General features: G+C 57.6%; 2 protein-coding genes across 8 annotated transcripts in view; both read right to left on the reverse strand.

The window, feature by feature from the left end:
* Positions 1–4,396: 4,396 nt before the first annotated feature.
* Fxyd2 (FXYD domain containing ion transport regulator 2) lies at positions 4,397–10,338 on the reverse strand. 4 transcript variants are annotated; one of them, XM_063255849.1, is made up of 7 exons: positions 7,902–10,065; positions 7,390–7,561; positions 6,112–6,150; positions 5,877–5,951; positions 4,978–5,014; positions 4,799–4,829; positions 4,397–4,609 (listed from the first exon to the last, which is right to left on the reverse strand). In XM_063255849.1, the coding sequence occupies exons 1-6, from the start codon at positions 8,004–8,006 to the stop codon at positions 4,805–4,807; spliced, it is 453 nt and encodes a 150-aa protein (XP_063111919.1). In that variant the 5' UTR covers positions 8,007–10,065; the 3' UTR covers positions 4,397–4,609; positions 4,799–4,804. The 4 variants fall into 4 exon arrangements, with proteins under 4 accessions (XP_063111919.1, XP_003472713.1, XP_013011002.1 ...); XM_003472665.3 differs by lacking the exons at positions 7,390–7,561; positions 7,902–10,065 and adding an exon at positions 10,176–10,338; XM_013155548.3 differs by lacking the exon at positions 7,390–7,561 and having other exon boundaries at positions 7,902–8,069.
* Positions 10,339–18,230: 7,892 nt separating this feature from the next.
* Fxyd6 (FXYD domain containing ion transport regulator 6) overlaps positions 18,231–20,051 on the reverse strand; it is a 33,452-nt gene continuing 31,631 nt past the window's right edge. For all 4 annotated transcript variants that reach the window (XM_063255853.1, XM_063255852.1, XM_063255851.1 and 1 more), the window contains one exon: positions 18,231–19,543. The gene's annotated coding sequence lies outside the window, so the exon portion shown is untranslated. The remainder of the gene's footprint in view (positions 19,544–20,051) is intronic.

Below are 20,051 nucleotides of genomic sequence, written 5' to 3' on the forward strand. Positions count from 1 at the left end.
GAAATGGAGGTTCAGGGGAGCCTGCCCATCATCACATGGTTCATACGGGACTAAACCAGAGATCAAGTCCAGGTCTGCCGATCCCCAAGTCTGTGATCCGCACTGTGGTGCCAAGGACAGAATGATGGCTGACAGTGGACAGTCTCAAGGGCTCCGCGCCACCAACTCTGCCCAGTGCCAACACCCAGCTCACTCATTTATTCCTCCAGCCAGCCCATCATGGACGGTGGACTCAACAACCGTTTGTGGAGCGCATACTAGGGGGCCTGAAGTCTGGTGGGCAAACCGTCAGACGCCAGTCCTGCCCTCAGGTAACTTCCAGACAGTGGGGCTCGGGGCTCGGGTGACTGGATCCAAGGAGTCTTGGCCTCCCTGCCAGTCCCCGGGACCAAAACACATCCTGGAGCAGTGTCCCCGCCCTGCCATCTCTCTCCTGCCCTTTGGGCAGGTATCTGAGGGCTGAGTGAAGTTTATTAACTTCATGGACAGCACGTGATCCACAGACAGGAGCCCTGAAACAACGTTTCCTTTCAAGCAGAGGACATGGTGCAGGCTGGGCAGTGCATGGCATGCACTTGGTTACTGATTGACCGGCCTTCCCAAAAGGAAAGAATCTCCACAGCCCGGCTCTGGGCCTAGGAGCCTCTGCTTGGCCTGCTGTGTCTCTTCACTTGCCAGCAGGCCCATTGTTTTCAGGCAGAGGGAGCAAGTGTGGGTTTGTAAGGGTGTGGACCCAGCTGGTCTCTGGGAGCAGTTACCCTGAGTCCAGGAGGGAGCCCAGGGGCAGGTTATAATGCTCCCTCTCACGTCTGCCTCTTAGAAAGCCAAAGCCCCTGACATCGGAGATGAAACTTAGAATGTTTGTCCCATATGTGTTTTTCCCACTGCAAAGTCCAGAAACAGACAAAAACCTTCCCGAGGTCACGCAGTGGGCCCGGACAAGCTTCCAGGAAAGCCGGCTCTCTCCTCCCCCGGGGTGTTCTGTGCTGAGCCACAGTGAAAGTAATGGGGCCGCAAACTTCTGCCCCGGCTCAGAACTTCCCCTTCTTCGACCTCCCTCTGGCTGTGCTCACTTGGGAAATCCCTCTGGGTGACACCAAGGAAGTCCTTGGGGGGGTCACACCGGGAATTTCTTGAAAAGGAAATAAGTTTGCAGATCTAGAGACGAACAGCACCCAGGAGCAACTGTGGCCTCCTGGGGTTGGGGTGGGGCTGTGGGGCACCACTCAGGGCCAGAGCAAGGAGGGAAATAAATAGGGGTCCCCAGTCTGGGATGGTCCTCTGCAGACAGCAGTCTGAAACTCAAGCAGTTTCATTCCGAGGCTGGGACCCGGGGCTCCTGCAGGGCTCAACCTTGCCTCAGTGCTGCCCCCTATTGGCCTGGCTCTGCAGCCGAGGCCCGATCCGTCTTCCCACTGACAGCTGCTCTGGGCAGGCGCTGCGGGGCGGCTGATGAAGAATGGGCCATGGCGAGGAGCAGGTCAGCCACGCGCCCACCAGAGGCCACAGCTGAACCGTGGTCAGAGCTCAGCGACCTCGGGCCGTGTGCCCCAGAGCGAGGAGGAGGAGAACTGAGGGAATGACTCAACGCACCCCTCTGCCCAGGGAGCCCCACTGCTTTTGTTAGGATCAGCAGAGTCACTCAAGGCGAGTTCTTTGCGGGCACCTATTCCTGCTCAGTTAAGGAGCACTCAGGACAACTGGAGCAGGGACCCAAAACACTGAGAAAAATCGGAGGCCCATGCCAGGGGCACCGACTCTGGACAGATCAGCCCCAAACCCAAACTCTGGCTCCGCTGATGGGAAACAGAGTCTAAGCAGGAGAGGGCCCGTGCCTGCCCACCCAGCCAGAATCCATGCAAGCTGCAGAGGAGGGGCGAGACTAGGCAGTGGGCACTTGGCATAGAATAGGGCACAGGCTGACAGCTCACCCCGTGCCCACTCAGCTCTGCTGTCAAAGATGCTGTGAGTAAAAACCAGGCCCAGCAGGTCACCACTGTCCAAGGCCAGCTTCACTGGAGGATTTGTCCCAGGCCCACTGTGTGACCTGGGCCTTTGCTGCTCTGAAAATCGCTATGGGGGAGCTGCCTGCTCTTCCCAGACTGCAGGGCACGGGTTTTCCCCCGGGACCCCTCCATCGTCCTTGCCGCTGTGCCTCTCGCCACCTCCTGAGCCTGCCCACTGGCCAGGTGCCTGTCAGCTCTGGCTCCACAGCAAAGGCACCCAGGGAGGTTTGAAAACTGCGATGCCCCATGGATGGTGGAGGTGGAGGAGGGCCCCTCGGGCAGCCACATCCTCCCTTGCTGTCGCTCCCACTCCTGCTCCAGTTGACCCTTCCCCGGATCCCACTCGTGATGCTGACTCCATTCCTGGGCTTCACAGCCGCGCCAGACCTCAGGTGGGAATGCAAAGATCACTCAAGGCTTGTGTCTCCAGAAGGAGTAGGGCCGGAGACCCCGCAGCCAAGAATTACCCCAGAGCAGGACAAGTGCTGCTCCAGGGGAGGCCCACATGCACAAAGAAGAGCTCTGGGTGCTCCTAGGAAACCGGGCGTGGGTCAGACAGCTGTGAACTCCGCCCCCTGGCAAACCCCTCGGAAAGGACACCTGAAAACACGCGATTGAAGCGGATTTGACGTGGGCCACGCGCTCCCTCTGGTGGTAACAAGGGGAACTGCGCCTCAGAAAGGAACTGTCTGAGTTGATTCGCAGAGAAATTCACCCATTCTCTCCCCAAATTCAGTTGCTCTTCGTGACTCAGTACGGGTTTGAATTGTGGAAAATTCCGAAGTGAAGTAAAAATTTCAGAGATTCCCATCCCATGTAACCTTCTGGGAAGGGAGGATAAACAGTCACCAGCATCTGGGTGGCTCTCAGCCTTCGGTGTCCTGTGGTGTCCCCTGGGGGCTGGCGCAGCTTTGGCCTTTGTGAGTCACTCCCAGGCCCACAGGCTGGGAGGACACCTTGGCCATCTGGGGTCTGAAGGACAAGGAGGGAGGCCTCGTGGCAAGGTGAGAGGGAGGCTGTGCACTGGGGTTCCTTCTCGGTAGGACAGGCTCAAAGGATCCATGCATAGAACACTCTGGAAACATGACTCCTTCCCTGGTCCTTACCGCTTCCCCCTCCAGGAAGCTTTAGGAGCTCCCCTTCCCCATTGTGCCCGCTGCCTCTGCTCATTCCTGCCTGCGTCTCTCAAGCACAAGCCCCTCTGCTACACGCAGCACCAAATTCTATTTAAGGTGCAACTACCACCTTGCATGTAGTGAGCTTACATCCAGAGGAAGCCGCCACAGACCCCTGGGTGCTGAGTTGGATGGCCAGGTGGGGCCCCTCATGGTCCTGGCCTCCCCAGGCTTTTTCTCTTCCCTCAGTTCTCCTCCACCGTAGGTGAGCAGAGGGGAGCCCCACCCCAGCTGTGGCACCAGTGTGGTGGGAAGTCACTGACTCTCTTGAGACCTTTCCCCGTCCTGTGAATGAAACTGGTCCCTTTCGCTTTCTAAGAGCTAACTCTGCTCAAGCCCTCTGCAGTTTCATGGGGGCTGGTGATCCTCCAGGCCTGGGGGCAGAGGGTGGGTCAGGAGCTTAATACCCAAGTGAAATGGGGACCCCTGATGTGCGCTGTGTGTTTCAAACTCCAGTGTCTCACCGCCTGTTCCCTCCTCCCCTCCCCAGACTCTGGTGGCGCCAGGTAGGAAGCCAGACCTCGGGTGGTGTCGTGCCCCGCCTGACCTCCAGCCTCCTGGGAGTGCTCTGTGGGAAGGGAAGCCGGGCTCCATCCTCAGTGCAGAATCTCCTGGAGGGAGCCTTCTAGAGGGAGGCTGGGCCATGGGCCCAGAGACTTGGGCGCTGGCACCATCCTGGGCCGAGGTCGCCCTGAGGGTCCTCGCCTGGAGAACAGAGGCTGGAGCAGTGGCTCAGCAGGCTCATCTCTGTCCACTCCTGGTGTGCAGTCCAGGGTGGGCAAAGCCTGCACCCAAATAGACAGGTGGGAGTGGGTCCAGCTGGGGTCCCCTGGCCTCAAGAATAGAGAGAGGGTGTCCTGACCTTAGTGCAGAGGTTGGTGGGTTTAGGGGGAAATAGGGAGAGCACTGTAGCCTGACCCTGCAGGGCACTTGCAAGGCCAGCCAAGCTCATGGACGCGGTTCCAGGTGGACAAGAGTTGGGCAGCCTCTGTGGGAACTCCTGGCTTTCCAGGGCAGCAACAGGGCCTGGGCCAGCAGCCACAGCAGGACCAGTGGTCCTGACTTTGAGCCTGTGGGCTTTTGAGCTTTGCCAGGCATCCGAAAGCCAGGCCGAAGCCTCTGCAACCCGGACTCTCTCTGTTCTGGGCCAGGGAGGAGAAGCCTGCAAACAACAACACCCAGTCTGCGTTTAGAGGCAATGAACGGGAAGACAAGTGAGACCAGGCTGCATCTGTACTCAGAGGGTGCTGCCGACACGGGAGGAGGAAGGGAGGCGGAGGGGAGGGCACAGGTGGCTCCATCCGGGGGTCACGCAGAGCCTGGTGCTGCCTTCAGCACAAGTGACGGGAACAAAGGTCCACAGCCTGGGGGAGACAGGGCCTCCTTGGCTTCCCAGCCAGCCCCGGGCACCGGCGGGCATGGCCAACTCTGGAGAGACAAGAGCAGGCTGGGGCTGGGAGGGGCCAGGCTTGGGAGCTTTCCCTCCGCCCTGCCTGGCGCACCTTCTCTGGGGCACTCTGCAGGCTCCCCGCTTGGCAATGGAGACCTCTCGCCTGGCTGATCACAGGCAACCCTAAAATTCTTTCTGGTTGCTCCCAGGTGCACCCACAAACGTACCTAGTGTTACAGCTCATTGTCACTGACTGGCCTGGGATAAGAGAAAAAGACAGGAGAGACCAGAGAGAGGGGTCAGTCCGGGAGTCCTGAGGTGGGACCCCACCGCACGGCCCCAGAGGCAAAGGCCAGGCCCGCTCCTCCTTTCTTGGCCCCCCCTCACCGCTTCCCGGGGCGCTCACCGAGGCTTCCTACTACCGCCACAGCGGAATCGTTTGCCTAGGAAAGAACAGAGAAGGAAACTTTCACTTTCATTGGCCATGGCTACTGGTTTTCCTGTCTGCCCGCCCTCCTGCCCGCACCCCTGTGGTATGGGGCTTGGAGCTTGCATCTGACTGCTTCTGTCTTTGCAAAATGCTGTGCTGTAAGCACTCAGGAGTCCAAGTCAGTAGGTCAGTCAGATGGTAGACCTGTGGTGGACGGTAGTGTGTGGACAGTGCAGCTGAGACTGGCCCTTGTGGCACCCCCAGAGCAGTGCTAGGTACGTGGCTGCTTGGTGCACGCGTAGAGAAGGATGGCCGTGAGTTCAAGCCTCAAATCCCTGCTTAGGCCCATCTGGTCCCTGCATCTAGGTGTTCAGCGACACACAGTGCTTCCCTCAAAGGGTAAATATTGGGCAGCCTGACCCTCCCTGCAGAGGAAAGTCCTCAAAGTAAGTGGTAGGACCCTGAGTGGGTCCGAATTCCAGAAGGCAGGGTTCGGGGTCCATGGTGAGTTAGCCCCTGGGGCTGGTACCAGTGGTGCTATCCTTAGCTGAGTTTGACTTTGCTTCTCAGGGGCTGTGGCCCCGCTCAGCCAGGCCTGGTTTTCCACTGTGGCAGCCCCCACCACCACCACCTTGAGCTATGGTACAGCTCAAGCCTAAGGAAAAGCCCAGATCAGGGTGGGCCACCCCCCTCAGCTGGCCCTCCCCTCTTCCCGAAAGTTCCCAGGGCCCTAGGAGCCCTTCCACCTCTTGCCAGCTCCGTTGGCCTCCTGCTGGGCACGCTTCCCCACATCTTTTGGGGCCATGGCATGGAGCACCTAAGAAGGGATGTGTCCCCCATCAGCCACCCCTCCAGCTGGAGCCAGCCCCACATACTGAGGAGGATGATGAGCCCCACGACGAAGGCCAGGCCAGCAAAGATCAGGCCTCCATTCCGGACAGTTTCATAGTCTGGGGAGAGAGAGGCCCAGAGAAGTGAGATGGCATCGCCTCTCCTTGAAACCTACCCGGCAGCAGCCCCGTGGAAACCGTGAGGGGGAAGGAGGATGCAGGTACAGGGGTGCTGGATGGGCTGCAGGGCAAGGGGGTGAGGAAGGGGTGCCGGGCTCACCGTAGTAGAAGGGGTCCACATCGCTCTTGGAGCTTCCTCCTGGGGAGAGAGCCAGGGAGGGATGAGGGGACCTCATAGACCTGCCAGAATGCCAGTCCTGCCCTTCCCAGCCACCCCGCGGGCCAAGGGGCACAGGGACACTGGTTAAGAAGGGCCCTGGGAAGGGGAGCCCAGGGCAGGTGTCCACCCCAGGCTGCCCCTTGGAAGCACAGTCTGTGCCCTGGGGAGTAGGGAGCCCTGAGGTCCCAGAGGCTCCTTCCACCCTGGAGAGGGAGCCTCACCCACAGCGGGAAAGTCCAGAAGCTCAGCTCTGCAAGACTTTGACACAACGAGGCTCCTGGAGGAGCTGAGTGGGTCTGTGAGGTAAGTGATGGATAAAACAGAGCCTTCCCGTTCATGGACCAGGAGGAGCGGCCGGTGGGAGAACTGTCCAGAGACCCAGGGGAGGCTGGAGGTAGGGCCGGGGCTCCGCTCCCTCCTGGACTCTGCTCTCTTGGGGCCCCATCAGAGGGAAGCACATTTGTTTAAGAGATGTTAGTATGTGGGGCTTGAGAGTGGCAGGCTAAAACCATCAGGACCTCAGATCATTTACCCTGCGAGGCACCGATACGGCTCCACGTCATCCCCGACAGGGCTCAGCAAGTGCAGGGCAGGCTGGGGTTTGACCGCAGCAGGAGTCTGCTGAGCTGCTGTGCTGTCTTAGGAAGGACAGCTTTCAGGCCAAAGCTGTTGGGCTCCCCTGGCTCCCTGACCCCTGCGGCTGGCAGATGGCGGATCTGCCCTCCAGACCCCCACGGTGTGTACCTGAGCCCTCAGACAGCTGGGACTTGGCCAGGCAGCTCCAGAATTGGCCCTCTTCCCTGCCCTGCTCAAGCTCCCATGGACACCAGGGACGCAGGTCGGCTGGCAGCTCCCAGGCTGTGCCCTAGGCAGCCTCTGGTCCTGGGGAGCCTTCTTGACCCCAGGGCCAGTCTCTTGGGCAGCAGTGGACAGGCCCAGAGGGAGATATGCATGCCGAGCTGAGGTACAGGCTACTCAGGAAAGCAGGGGCCAGGGAAGGTCCTGGGAACCCAGGCTGCTGTCCTCATGCAGGCCTTCAAGGCCATCTCCTGGGACTCAGGTCTCACTCAAGGTCACAAGGAGAGTTAGCGTCACAATCGCAGCTAGGATTCCCCTGTCACACCCCGAAGCCTCCTGCTTCCTGGCCACCTTGTCCAGGTCACTTATGCCTCCCCTCAGTCACTGACCCCTCTCTTCAGGGTCTGGTTGCAAAACTACCTCCGTCAGAAGATGCCCTGCAGGCCCCGGGCTCCATGAGAAGCTTTTGGGCTGTGTCCTGACCTTGGCGGGTTCCCTTGTAAATCCAGCCCTGGAAGGTGACCAGGGAAGCTGCTCCTCTGCCCGCAGGCCTGTCTAATGCCTGCTCCGGGTCAGGTGACCTAGCAGGACACTGTGGACAGGGCAGGTATGGGCCAGAAAGCTGAGAACAGAGACTCACGCGCTCCCCTCTCCCTGTCCCGGGGTGCTTCCCTTCCAGCTGCTTTCTCAGCGGTGAAGAGAGACCTTCATTCAAAAGGCACTTTTTCTTAAGAGAGGAGCCTGGCATGTGTGGGAGGGCAGGACACCCTCGCATGCAGGGGTGGTGGGAGAGGGAAGAGCTGGGCCCAGCTGCCCTTCCTAGCAAAGCTGCCCAGCTGCACACACACACATGCATGTGCACACACGCACACACGCACGCACACACACACACACACACACACACACACACACACGCAAGCTCATGCACTCACCATCACCTGTGGACAATCCCGCCATGTCCCCCGCTGCCAGGGCCTGTCTCCACTGCCCTCTTCCTGCTGCCTCTGCCTCAGGGAGGCCAGGGATGAGGGGGGCATTAAACATTAACAGTGCCAGGTAATATTTACCCTGGTCACAAGAAGGGTCAGTGTGTGTGTGGAGGGGCTGTGGCCACCACCGAGGTGCGAGGCAGTGTCTGGGAGGCTGGGATGAGAGCCCAGGCCGGGTGGCCAGCGCCTCCCAGAGGAAGTTTCCAGGGAGGGCAGGGATGGGCAGCAGTGTATGCTCCCTCCCGCGGGACAGGAGTCTCTAAATGCGTTCATTCAGTGTGTGCTCTTGGGGGAGCACGGTGCCCACCTCGCCCACCCCTACAATGCCACTGTTGCAGATGATAACTTCTGCATTCGAGGCTTCCTGAGCTGCCTGGCTGCCTGCCCTCCCACTACAGCCCCAGATTCACCCCAGCACACTGGCAGCTCCGTCTTCCTCGCCTCTCAGCCCGGGCAGGCCCTGAGCTCTCGATCCCTCCTGGCCACAAAGCCTCTCAGCTAAGTGTTTTTTCTCAGTACCCATGGGATGCATTTTCAGGTCTCCCCAGTGCCCTGGCGGCTCTCTCAGGACGGGGCCAGGGTTTATCCTGGGACAGAGCTTTGCTTTTATGGTTTACAGAGCACTTTCCTAGACTGGCATCTCCTTGACCTTGGTGTTAGCCCCCCATTTGACAGGTGAGCGTTGGGGCATGGAGCGGTTGCCAAGGTAACTCTCAGTGAATGGCAAAGAGGACACTGGCAGTCTGGCCTTTGGAGGCCACTCTGCTGTGACCTCCTTCTCCTTGGGGACTGTGGTGTGGTGCCTCATGTGTGAGTACTGCATGGTCCTCTTTGAGTTCTGGCCAGTGGAACTGACCTCTCGTGGAGGCTGGTGTCCAGTGGTAGCCAAAAGGCCAAGTGAGCAGGGTCCACAGGGAAAGTTTAGTCCTTCTCAAGGGAATCTGCTCTGATCCATGGCAGGGGACTGACATCTGCTCTGCTTGTGGTCTCTGTCAGGTTACTTAACTGTGACTCAGTCTCCTCACCTGTACAGTGGAGCAGCACCCAGCACCACGGTGACTGCTAACTTTGCAAACAGCACAGGGTGCAGCCCGGGCCACAGCCTGTCACTGTCACTACCCTACCTGTGTCAGTGAGAAGCAGCAGGCACTGACCTCGGTTTAATGTTACCTGTTGGGCACAGAAAAGCCACCAGCCACGCTCCAGGGAAACATGCATGGATGAGGGGAGGGAGATCCCCAGCCCTGCACCCTGGGACCTGCCACTGTCACTCAACCCCCTTCTTCCTTAGAGCCACGTGTGTTCCCAAAAATATGACAACAGAGCCAACCTTTAACTAAGGTGGACCATTGGCAGGGCTCCTCACCTCTCTCTGCCCATGGGAACCATACTAGCTCCATTCTACAGACAAAGAAACTGAGACTGATCATTGGCTCCCCTGGAGGGGGTTGTACTGAGATCTCCTGGACAGACCACAAAACTCGAGGGCAGGGAGGTTAAAGAACCACCTAAAATATGGTAAGAAAAACCAGAGCTGAAAAACCCCAAGGCTGTGGTACCAAAGCTACTGCAACTCTTTTTTTCTTTTGGTACCAGGGATTGAACCCATGACCTTGAGCTTGCCAGGCAGGCGCTTATGCCACCAAGCCATGTTCCCAGCCCGCTATTGTTACTCTTCCACAAAACAATGATCCAAGCCACGCTCACACACAGGTGTGATGCTGCCTTAGAGGACTGTTTCCAACTGGGTGAGCCCCACAGGCTCCTTCTGGATTAATAAGAGATGAAAAAATGGGGAAAATTAGATGGATAGATAGATAGATAATAGATAGATAGATGTAGATAGATAGATGACCAGAAGATGTTATTATCACCCCCACTAGAGAAGAAGAAGCTGAGACAGAATTGAAGGCAGCTAGAAAGTGAGGGACCAAGATCTGGACTCAGCTGCCTGCCTTGCTAGTCGAAGACGGCTGGACGGACAGACAGATGGACCGATGAGAAGGGTGCCGATGATGAGCTACTCCTCCCCGGCTGCTCAGAGCCCTCTGCAGCAGCCCAGCACCCGCTGCAGTGCCCTTGGTCAGGCCCTCCGCCCGCTCCTCTTGCTGCTTATCATGTGCTTGCAGGGAGCCCGTGGGCACACCTGAAGGTGCAGGGCTGGCCACCTGTGCCGGAGGCTCAGCCGGGAGGAAGCACGGGTCCTGGGGGACTCACCCAGGTGCCACCTGTCCATGGCAGGAGCTGCTGCTGTGTTCAGGGGTGCGAGAGTGCTGCGCAGTGCCGCTGGCAGGCCGGATGGGAAGAGTGCTGCTCCCTCCCTCCCTCCCTCCAGCCCCAGCTTTGTGGAGACAGGAAAAAACAGGCAGGGGTGGGGGTGGGGCTGGCGAGGGAGCCCATACCTGGAGCTGCCTGCCCCGCGGGTGGGGTGAGGGAGCCACGTGAGGGGGTAGGATTCTGTGACTTTCATGTGGCATCTGAGGAGAGGCAACTGGGAGCCACAGCAAAGCAGACAGCAGCCCCTGGCTGCTCCCTCTCTCCCGGGTCTCCGTGCTCCGGCCTGGGGAGGCTGCTGGATGGCCCTGGCCAAGGGGAGCCAGCAGATTCAGAGAGCTCCTGCTCTCCCTGGCTGTTGGGACGGCAGCTGAGATCACCAAGGCACTTGTGGTTCCCCTGAGCCTTTCCTCAGGGGAATGGCGCCTTTGTCCTTTGTGCTGACAGCTTGTCCTGCCTCAGGCCTCATTACACCCTGCGGATGGGCAGCAGCCCTTGGGGGTACCCTTGGTGGGGTGGGGGTGTTTCTCAGTTGGGACTGAGGGTGGGGGCCAAGCGGCAGCCTCCTGCACTGTCCAGAGATGGGGAAGGCCTGAGCCGGGGCTGCTCCCACAGCAGTGGGCCCTTCCTCCCTCCCCAGTCCCTTAGCCCTGGGGACTGGCCCAGTTGTGATGTCAGGTGTACCCACCACCCCTCCGAGGACTCGGCCAAAGACAGCGGCCGCTAATCAGGCTCCAGAGCTTGCTGGCCAGTGCTGGAGGGGAGCAGCGGAAGGCTGGGCTTCCTTTGGTCCCTGGACAGGACCCCGGAACCAACAGGAAGAGTGCTGGGGAAGCCCACCACACTGCCTCAGGGTCCCTGAGCCCTGGCCACTGCTGCTGACCCAGGGCAAGGCTACCACAAGGTCTCTGTGTGACTGACTCCGGCAGGCGGGTCTCCCTCGGGCCCCTGGAGCTGCCCTGGCGTGACCACCCTGGCGTGGATACTGACTAGCAGGGGTTGGGGCTGCTCACTTGGACAACCAGCCTCTTTGTTCCCCTCATACTTTCTTCCATCGGGGAGGACTGATGATACCCAGGGAGCCACTTGGAGCCAGATACACTCTGAAGTGAAGACCAGCTGGCCGGCCTGGAGGACTGCTCCAGGTGGCTGTGGTCCATGCTGGAGCCCTGAGTACTGGGCCTCCATGAGACAGGGATGATCCCGTCCACTGGCCGGGCCCCATGTTTCCAAGTAGAAACCTGCACATTGAGACAGCCCAGAGCTGCCAGTGGAAATTCCCCACGCTGGGCCCTGGAGTTAGGGCCAGATGGGACCTCACCAGGAAGCATTCTATCCAAACGTTCTATCAGCGGTGCTGCCAGGGGACACTGTCAGTGGGACCCCTCTTGGCCCCCATCTACAAGCTCAGCTATCCCTCCATGAGCCTGGCGCTGTGCAGGAGGCATCTTGATCTCAAATGAAGAGCATGTTAGAAGCTAACCAGAGAGGGTCCCCAAGACCCCAAGGGTCCCCAAGGCCATCAAGTCCCCAAACTTGGCAAAATGTTTCATTTCTCTATGCCAGCAATATTGCTTCTCTCAGTGGCCCCCTAGACCCCCAAGGCTCACTCCTGCCTCAGGACCTTGGCATGCACCGGTTTTCCTGCTCATAGCCTCTAGAGAGTTCCAGCTCAGCTCATGCTACGCTTGGGTCTTCCTCGGGGACTGACTGAGGTGGCCCTCCGTGGCTTCTCTGTTGAAACTGTTCACATCACCTCCTGCCACACCTCAAACTCCTTCTCAAAGCTTTCATTTTGCTCTATGGTGCTAAGTACTACTATCTGCCAAGTTAAATATTTTCCTTATCTTATTTGCTTTTCTTACAACAGGAAGACAAACTCCAGGAAAGCAAAGATTGTGTCTTCGTTTATTCCTGTACCCCACAGGGCCCCGGAGGGCCCACAGTGGACCCCAGTTTTGTTATGTGGATGAATCAGTCCCAGGGAGGTGATGTCATTGTCAGTGGCACCAGTGAGCTGGGAGCTGGCCTGAGGCAGCCCTCTTTCCATGCCACCACCTGCCCACGATGGTAGCTGGACCTGGTCTACCCTCCCACAGAGGCAGCAGGGGTCAGCTCCCCCTCCTGGCTGCCCTAGGGTCCTCCCAGGCCTTTCTCTCACCCATCTTGGACCTCATCACTGCCCTGTGCACCCCCATCCCTTGCGTCCTCTCCAGCCCTGGAGGCCGGGATGGGCTTGCAGAGGTCCCACCCCATCCCTCACTCTCGCCAAAATCTGTCCTCAGTCTTCTCCCTGGTCCTTCCCCAGCCCCCTGAGGCCATCATCAGGTCCTAGCTGGCACTGGGACAAGGAGGTCCCGTCTGAGACGCTCACCTCTCCTGCAGACTGGGTTTGGCCCCTTGTACCCATGGTCCCCAGTTCCCTGAGACAGGGTCTCCTCCTGCAGGTCTCTAAGCTCAGTGGCACCCTGAGGGCCAGACTGCCTGAGCTCGAATCCTTTCCCACTGATCCTTCCCTTCCACTGCATGGCCCTGAGGGAGAACATCTCTCCACGGTCCTTCTGCCATCTGTAAAGAGGGACAGGAGCACCTACCTTGCACAGCTGCTGGCCAAAGGTCCTAACAGGGCAGCTTCGTTCCCCTCACCACACACTGGGTCGCCAGGCAGCACGATGCTCAGGCTCACTGCAATCCCTTCACTTGGCTCAGACCCCAGTGACTGATCTTTGAAGCAGGGTCCCTGAGAGCCCCTTCACTCCCTGACCTTCAGCAGGACCTCTACCAGCCACCACCCACTGCCCCCAAGTGGCTTCTCCCCAGACAAACCGAGCAGCATGGCCTTTCGCTGCTGGGCTCTGGCCTCTGTTCTTGTTCTTCCAGTCTTCCCTGGGGAGGGAGGCCAGCTGGCACAGGACCACTCTGCTGTTCCAGAAAGGCTGCAGGGCAAGGGTAGACCCCAGCCCTTCTCCTTTGTCGGGTTGTTCCAGGATGGAACCACAGGAGCAGCCATCCATGCCTTCGGTGCCCTTCAAGACTCAGAGACCTAGGAGGTTTGGGGAGGAGACAGAGCCCCTGCCCCTGAATGGGTTTTATCACTGTCACACCCTGTGGGACAGTGCACTCTGCAACTACGCCTCAGTGCCATGCAAGCCTCCCTTTGTTACCTGATTCTGGGCCTCAGGGAAACCTGGGGCGTTAGTGGGTTGGTGGGGTCGGGACTTAACAGGCTGGGACATCCAGCTGACCTTTGTCTCCCTGTTGTTCAAGGGAAGCACTGGCATGGAGACCCTGGCCTTCCACTTTCCCAGGGTGGGATGCTCCAGCTCCATCTGCCCTGGGCTTTGTAGGGACTTCAGGTCAGCGTCCAGAACCTCAGACTTCAGGAGCCCAAAATCAATTCCTCTAGATGTTTCCTTAGGGCTGCAAAGGCACTTTGATGAAGGAGAGTCCAGAACCCCTTAGAAAGCCCTGGTCCCTGGTCAGTTCCATCCCCAGCTGCATGGCATACAAAGCCACTGGACTGAGAAGGTGGCAGCCCCCCTCGACAGCATCCAGAGGTGAACGGTGAGGAGTGCTGGCTCCTGTCTCCTGCTGTGGCCACAGACGCCAGGTCCCTGGGGACTTATAAGGCTGGTTTGGGAGGAGGTGGGCCCGGGTGGGTCCATTCCTTAAGTGGGGGCTTCAAGATGGCCCAAGTTGTAGGGCACAGAGCCCTTTCCTAGAAGCTGCCACAGGGTAATGTACTCTGAGAGTCAAAGTCACCAGCTGGTGACAAGGGCAAACCCATTTGATCCACCTCTCCCACAGTGAATACCCTGGAGAAAAATACATTCTTGACTTTGCTCAGAACACACGTCTGGCCTTGCCTGGGAACGGGAAGAGAGGCTGTTTCTCTGCAGCTGCTGCCCTTCACTCCAGTGACCACAGCCCTCTGGCAGCTCTGAGCAGCCGCTCGAGGCCTCTTCCTCCAGGGAGACGCCCGCAGCAGCCTCCAGGATTCCACGGATGTGGCTCAAGCGGGCATCCCATGGCCTTGTGCTCATGACAAACGGCAAGGTCCCTCCAGGCCTCGAGGACTCAGATTATGGTATCTATTCCGATTTCGGATCTTCACAGAGCCTGGAGCCCGGGCCTCCTCACTTGGCAGCAATCCTGTCCACTTGACGGTTTTGGAGAGTTCTAAATATCGGACCTGCTCCTTTTAGCAACTGGATCAGGCAGGCATGGTGATTTTACAGGAGAGAAAAGTGCAGATGGGGTGTGGCCACGTCAGGGACTGACCCCAGATCTCAGAGACAAAGGGTTTCCTGCTGTCAGAGAAAGAAAGAAGAGATGGGGAATGCTGGAGCCAATGTTGGCAGCACAATGTCTACAGGTAGAATTTTCAAGGTGCACTTACGCTCCGTTGCATCCCTGTGACCCAGGAAATAACAGGAAGCTCCCGATGAAGGGACTTCATAGTTGAGGACACTGGCTTGGAGCTTTCTGAGGGTCATACAGCTAACAGGAGGTCCCCCTCATGCTAAGGAGGAAGGACCCCTTGTGCAAGAAGGAAACCAATAGAGAAGCTGGGGTCTGCTGAGCTCACATTGCTGGAGCGAAGCAGGGTACGTGGGCTGGGAGGCGGGGGCCCACACCTTCCAGCCCCGCTACTTTGAGTCCTTCAGGGCATCCGGCCACAGCATCACCTGGCCTGCCATCAGCACCTTGGCAGGTGCCTACTATTGCACAACTGGCCCTGGGACTGGGGCTGGCTCCATAAAACCAGCAAGTGCTTGGCTTGAACTGGCTGATCCCCCCCCCAGCATCCACCCCCTCTATGGCTGCAATGACTCACACTACTGGCAAGAGGTGACAATTGTGCCCTGGAGACAGGTATTTCCAAAGCTGCTCCCCTGACCCTGGCAAACACACCTGACCTCTTTCTCTTGCTGGGGTGAGGTAAAGCAACAGGAACAAGATGGGGAAAACCAGACAGAGCTGGAGAGCTCTCCCACACCTGCCCGGCCACTCTGCCAGCCCACGGGTCTGGGGGAGGGGGCAAGCACCCAGTGACCTTGGGGGTGTGCTTCAGCTGGTGTTTCTCTTCCCTCTCCAGTGGCTTGTACTTTGCTTCTCTCTCCCAGGAACAACTTGGCAAGTTCTAATCTATACCATGAAAAAATAAATAAAACAAACCCCCAAAACCCAACACCAGAGAGGAGGGTCACTGCACTGGGGGCCTGGGAGGCAGACTGAGCCATCTTTATCATGGTGTGTGACAACCGTGCATACCTCCACACAAACAGACCTGAACAAAGCTGGGGCCCGTGGGAGGCAGGGGACAGCCAGGGGTGAAAGCCGCAGGACCCTTAAGGTCATTGTCGCAGATTTAGCAAACCCTTCGGGAAAGGGCAAGGATAGCTTGCCCATTCCAGCAGATTGATTCTGCCACATTAAACCAAATCATGAACCAAATCAAGCATCAGGCAGTGTCACACATTGGAGGCTGAGGGAATGCAGACCTAGGCCCGCCTTCCTGGAGCTCCTGCGCTCCTCCGGGAAGGGAGTCGGGAGTGAGCTGACCCCTGTGAAGTCCTCAGCCCAGCACATGAAGTGCTGGATGCATGTCGGCCTCTGGCATGACTGTTACCATGGTGATCATCAATTATTTTGTCCATGTGTTTTATTTCCAGGCCACTTGTTTCCTCTAGGAGCCTGCCTGGGCAGTCTGGCTAGTTTATGCTCCAAAGAGGCAGCCATGTTCCAGGAGGGGCCACACCATCCAACAGGCCACCTGTCCTCTTGAACATCAGTCTTGTCCAAGGATGGACTGGTCGTATGTCTCATAATGCCATGGAAAGCCTGGTCTATCCCGACTTGTGTCCAACAGCTGTGTGGCTGGGACCAGGCTCAAATGTATCAGAGAATCTGTAAAATGGTACTATCCTGCTATGTCAGAACAAAGCTGAGACAGCCAGGAGGAAAATCAGGTGGACGCTTAGACTCTGGCAAAATCGGGATTACCATTTTGCACATAGGCTAGAGTGCCAGCTATCATTCCGTTACAAAGCCAATGGAGTCCCCCACTGGACCTCTCTATACTTGATGTTGTGTTTCCAACATCCAGAAGAGGCACCTACTGTCTTCATTTCTGGGGCCTCTGAAGGTCTCAATTGCCTGCTGTTATGGATTAAGACCTGGTGGTCAACTTAACGCCACCTGGATTACATCAGCATGGCATTGGGCGAAGATGCTCCACCTGAGGAAAGTTGCCAGGATAAATAGGTGGAGAAGGGAGGTGTGGAGGGTTGAGGCGTTAAGGAGGCATTGTGGGTTCTCCTAGGAGTTGCTGTCTGAGCTGTTGGTTCTCCTGGAGAAGCTCTGGTCCTCACATCGAGCATTGCTTCCTGGGTCCAGAGAGGAAGACATGTGCTGCTTGGTCTCCAGGATGAACTTGTCACGCTGCTTCCTGGCACGTACCCGACTGTGCTTGTCATCGGAGGAGCTCGGGGCCTCTGTGTCGCTGAGGATGGCTGTGGTGCCTTTCAGGACAGCCCTGGTCTCTGTTGTGAGTGTGACTTCTCGGCTCCAGCGTAGAACCCTCATCCCACTAGCACAGCTCCTTCATCCTGCTGGCATGGACTTTCTGGCTTCCACCACTGACCCTTGGGTCTTCCCGGCACGGATCCGTAAGAGACTGGTGTGAGTCCTTCTTGTGGGCTCTGGACATCCAGTTGGGACTCATGGGAGGCACTGTCCTGAGCTCGGAGTTTTTATCTGGACTCATGTGGGACATTGCTGTGGGGTTTAGGCTCTTGACTAAATAATCTATGTCTTTGGTGTTACAGATAGATTTCCTGCATTTTCCTGTGTTAACTTCCGGTGACCATTATAAAAATATTATAAACTCCATGTCCTAATCCTAGTTGTTCTGTGTACAAACCCTGACTACAACACCTGCTTTGAGGCCCATGAGCTACTTGATGCAGTAAATGCTCCATGAACAATGGTTATCAGCCTGCTTACTAACCCCAGCCCACATGATCACAGGCCTGACAATGTTGAGTTTGATCTCCGCTTTAAAAATCTGTCTTTTGAGAGACCCACGTGGAGACAGAAGCAAGAACAGGGTTGGGAAAGGTCTCAAGCAGGTCCAGCGGTGGTCTGGAAGTGGCTGGACCTGGCCAAGTCAATCAGACTAAGTTCCGAGGCTCTAACACTTGAAGGATCCAGACAGGGGCTACGAAGGTTTCTTTGAGACCCTGAGATGTTCCAGGCATTCTCACCGTAGAAGTACTCCTTGCCCTTGTCCTTGAGAAACGTGTGTCTCATTACAGACACCTAAAAGACAAGGTGACGGCTGCCTCCTACTGACCTCCCAGCACAATCTACCCACAGTTGTGTTTATTTGGCCAAGGGTGCTTTTTATAAAAAGCAGCATTGGACTATTTGGGGAAGGGTGCTTTAGGTGACACCCAAGCCCCTCTTCTCATTCACAGGTGAATCACAGCAACACAACCTTCCTGGCCTCTGCAGTCTGGATCCCAGAAATAGCATTAGTGTGCAGATAATGGCAGGAACCAAGAGTGACCAGGGCATAGGAAGGAAGGGACGCCTTTCTCCTATGTCCAGGATGGCTGCCCAGAGGAGGGGGCATCTGAGTGGGCAGAAAGCAGGGTAACACTGTGAGCATAACCCAAGTGACCACGTGTGCCCCCGTTTTCAAATTCCTAGGAACAGCCTCAGACCTGGCCGGTGAGAAAAGCTGGGGCCTTTTACCCCAGCTCAGTGAGCACGGGGTCAAGCCACCGTCATCCTGTTTTTAGTACAAATGTACACGGGAGAGTTAGGAGTAGGAGAGGGAGCAATGGAGATCTGGGAGGAGGAGCCACTTCGGGAAACAGCTGAGATAAATACGCTCTCCCCTGGTGGCTCTCCAGCCCTCTCCTCTCCCAGGTGCCAAAGGCCCCACAAATACTCAAGTTCCTTTAGAGAAAAAAAGCACCTCTGAGCCACTAGGAAACAACGATGTTTTATTTCTTTCTGTTGTTGTAGTAGGAGGATAGGTCACAAGACAGACAGCAGCAGTCCTGGTCACACGGCAAGGTTTGGTTAGTTTCCACGGGAACACAATGGACAGGTGGGGCGGGACCTGGCTGGACTTTCCACTCTCTCATGGCCTTCGACTCTTGCTGTTGATCTGCAGCAGGGCCACGTGAAAGCCTGCTGGCCGCTGACCAGCAGCACAATGGCTGCTCACACCTAGCTCACCACTGACCACCGACAGAGACAGGCAGGGAGGACACCCGAGGCGCTGCTGCCGCCTGGCCAACAGGACCTGGGCAGACAAGTACGGCCCCTCCTTCTCTCCCAGCTGCCTGTCCCTGCGTGCTGACCCCAACAGAATGGGAATCCCTCAGTCGTCCACTTCTGCGGACCCAACTCCAGAGATGGGAGACAATCCAGGTGAGCTGAGCTCCAGATGGACATCTTGGGAACCGGGAAGGTGGGCGAGGTCAGGAGCATGCCAGAGCCCGTGGGTTATTGCTAAGAAGATATGCAAGGGGCACATTCCCAAGGGGCAGAGTAAAGGCCCTGGGCCTGGACCTCCCGGGTGCTCCACAAAGGGGCAGGTAGAGACTCCACGGGGGAAGCCCCAAGAAGAAAAAGAAATGTGGTCGGGCAGAGCCTGCCTGACAGCCACACTGGGCTCCCCAGCTCCTTCTCTGTTCCCCCAGTGGCTGAGGTCTTCCCAACAGGCTCGGGTCAGGATGGGACACAGGAGTAGGGTCTTCGAGAGAGGACCCAAGAGGCTCCATGAAAGGCCATGAGGAAAGTGATGCAAAGCTTCCCAGTTCCAAGAGAGGTGGGGATTCCTGCTCCACCCTAAATCAAGATAGGGGCAGCTCTCTGAGGCAAAAAGCAGACTCTGGGGAGTGGGAAGCGATGGAGGCCCCCAGAGAGGCGGGGAGGAGCCAATGGCCACTGGGCAGGGTTCCTGCCCAGGAAAGTAAATGCACAGTTCACAAATGCAACGCTATCCACAGACAAAGAGCCACACAGATCACAGTTAGCAAATACACGCGCACACAGACACACACGCACGTGCGGACACGGCCCAGGCGGTGACGAAGGTGCAGGCTGCGGGAGGGGAAGGCCTGTGCGGGCTGCATCTGTGCGCGGAGAACTGGGGTTAGCAGGGATGAAGGGGTGCAGGGGACACGTGAGTTGTTGGCTTCTCCTGGGGAAAGACCTGCGGCTGAAGTGGCCGATTTTCTTATCAACATCTGCAACTAAAGGTCAGAGCAGCTGCCCTCAGGTTCTTGAGGCTGAGGAGAGAAAGAATTTAAATAAGAACAAAGCTTTGGCTGCTTTGAGTGGCCTCATTCTGGCTCGCTCTCTTTCAGCCCAGCCATGCTGCCCACTAGAATTCCTGGGCCGCATCCCTGCAAGGACCCCTGTCCTGCTTCAGTGAGGATGGGGCTGAGGCACGGAAAGGAGATGCAGGCATGGGGGGCAGTACCTGGTCAACCCCAGACAACCCCATCAGTCGCTCAATGGCCTGGATTTAGGAAAAAGGGCCTTTTGAGAACAGCCAAGTTCAAGAAAAAGACATTTCCTTTCAGAGGCTGCTTCTTTGGAGCCCTCCAAGCCCATTCCACGCTCTCAGTGCGCCCCGCCAGCTGCCGAGGGGTGGACGGAACACGGAGCCACCAGGCAGACACTTGCCTCCTGTGACCCTCCCAGCTTAAGAGCCCCATCCCGGACGCGGGTCTCTGTAAGCCCTGCTCTGCCAGTGCAGGGGGCTGTCACGAGGGCTTAGGAAGGAACTGAGAC

This window comes from Cavia porcellus, unplaced genomic scaffold (assembly GCF_034190915.1).
Source record: "Cavia porcellus strain 051 isolate PalLab524CR breed Dunkin Hartley unplaced genomic scaffold, mCavPor4.1 scaffold_9, whole genome shotgun sequence".
NCBI lineage: Eukaryota > Metazoa > Chordata > Mammalia > Rodentia > Caviidae > Cavia > Cavia porcellus.

Coding starts and splice junctions, on each gene's coding strand:
- Fxyd2 (XM_063255849.1), bottom strand. CDS start 8,006: ATGCCCCCCTCATCCCTGGCCTCCCTGAGGCAGAGGCAGCAGGAAGAG. Junction 5,015..5,876: donor GGGGCTCATCATCCTCCTCA/GTATGTGGGGCT, acceptor GTTCTTTCCTAG/GCAAACGATTCCGCTGTGGC. Junction 4,830..4,977: donor GGCGGTAGTAGGAAGCCTCG/GTGAGCGCCCCG, acceptor CTCTTATCCCAG/GCCAGTCAGTGACAATGAGC.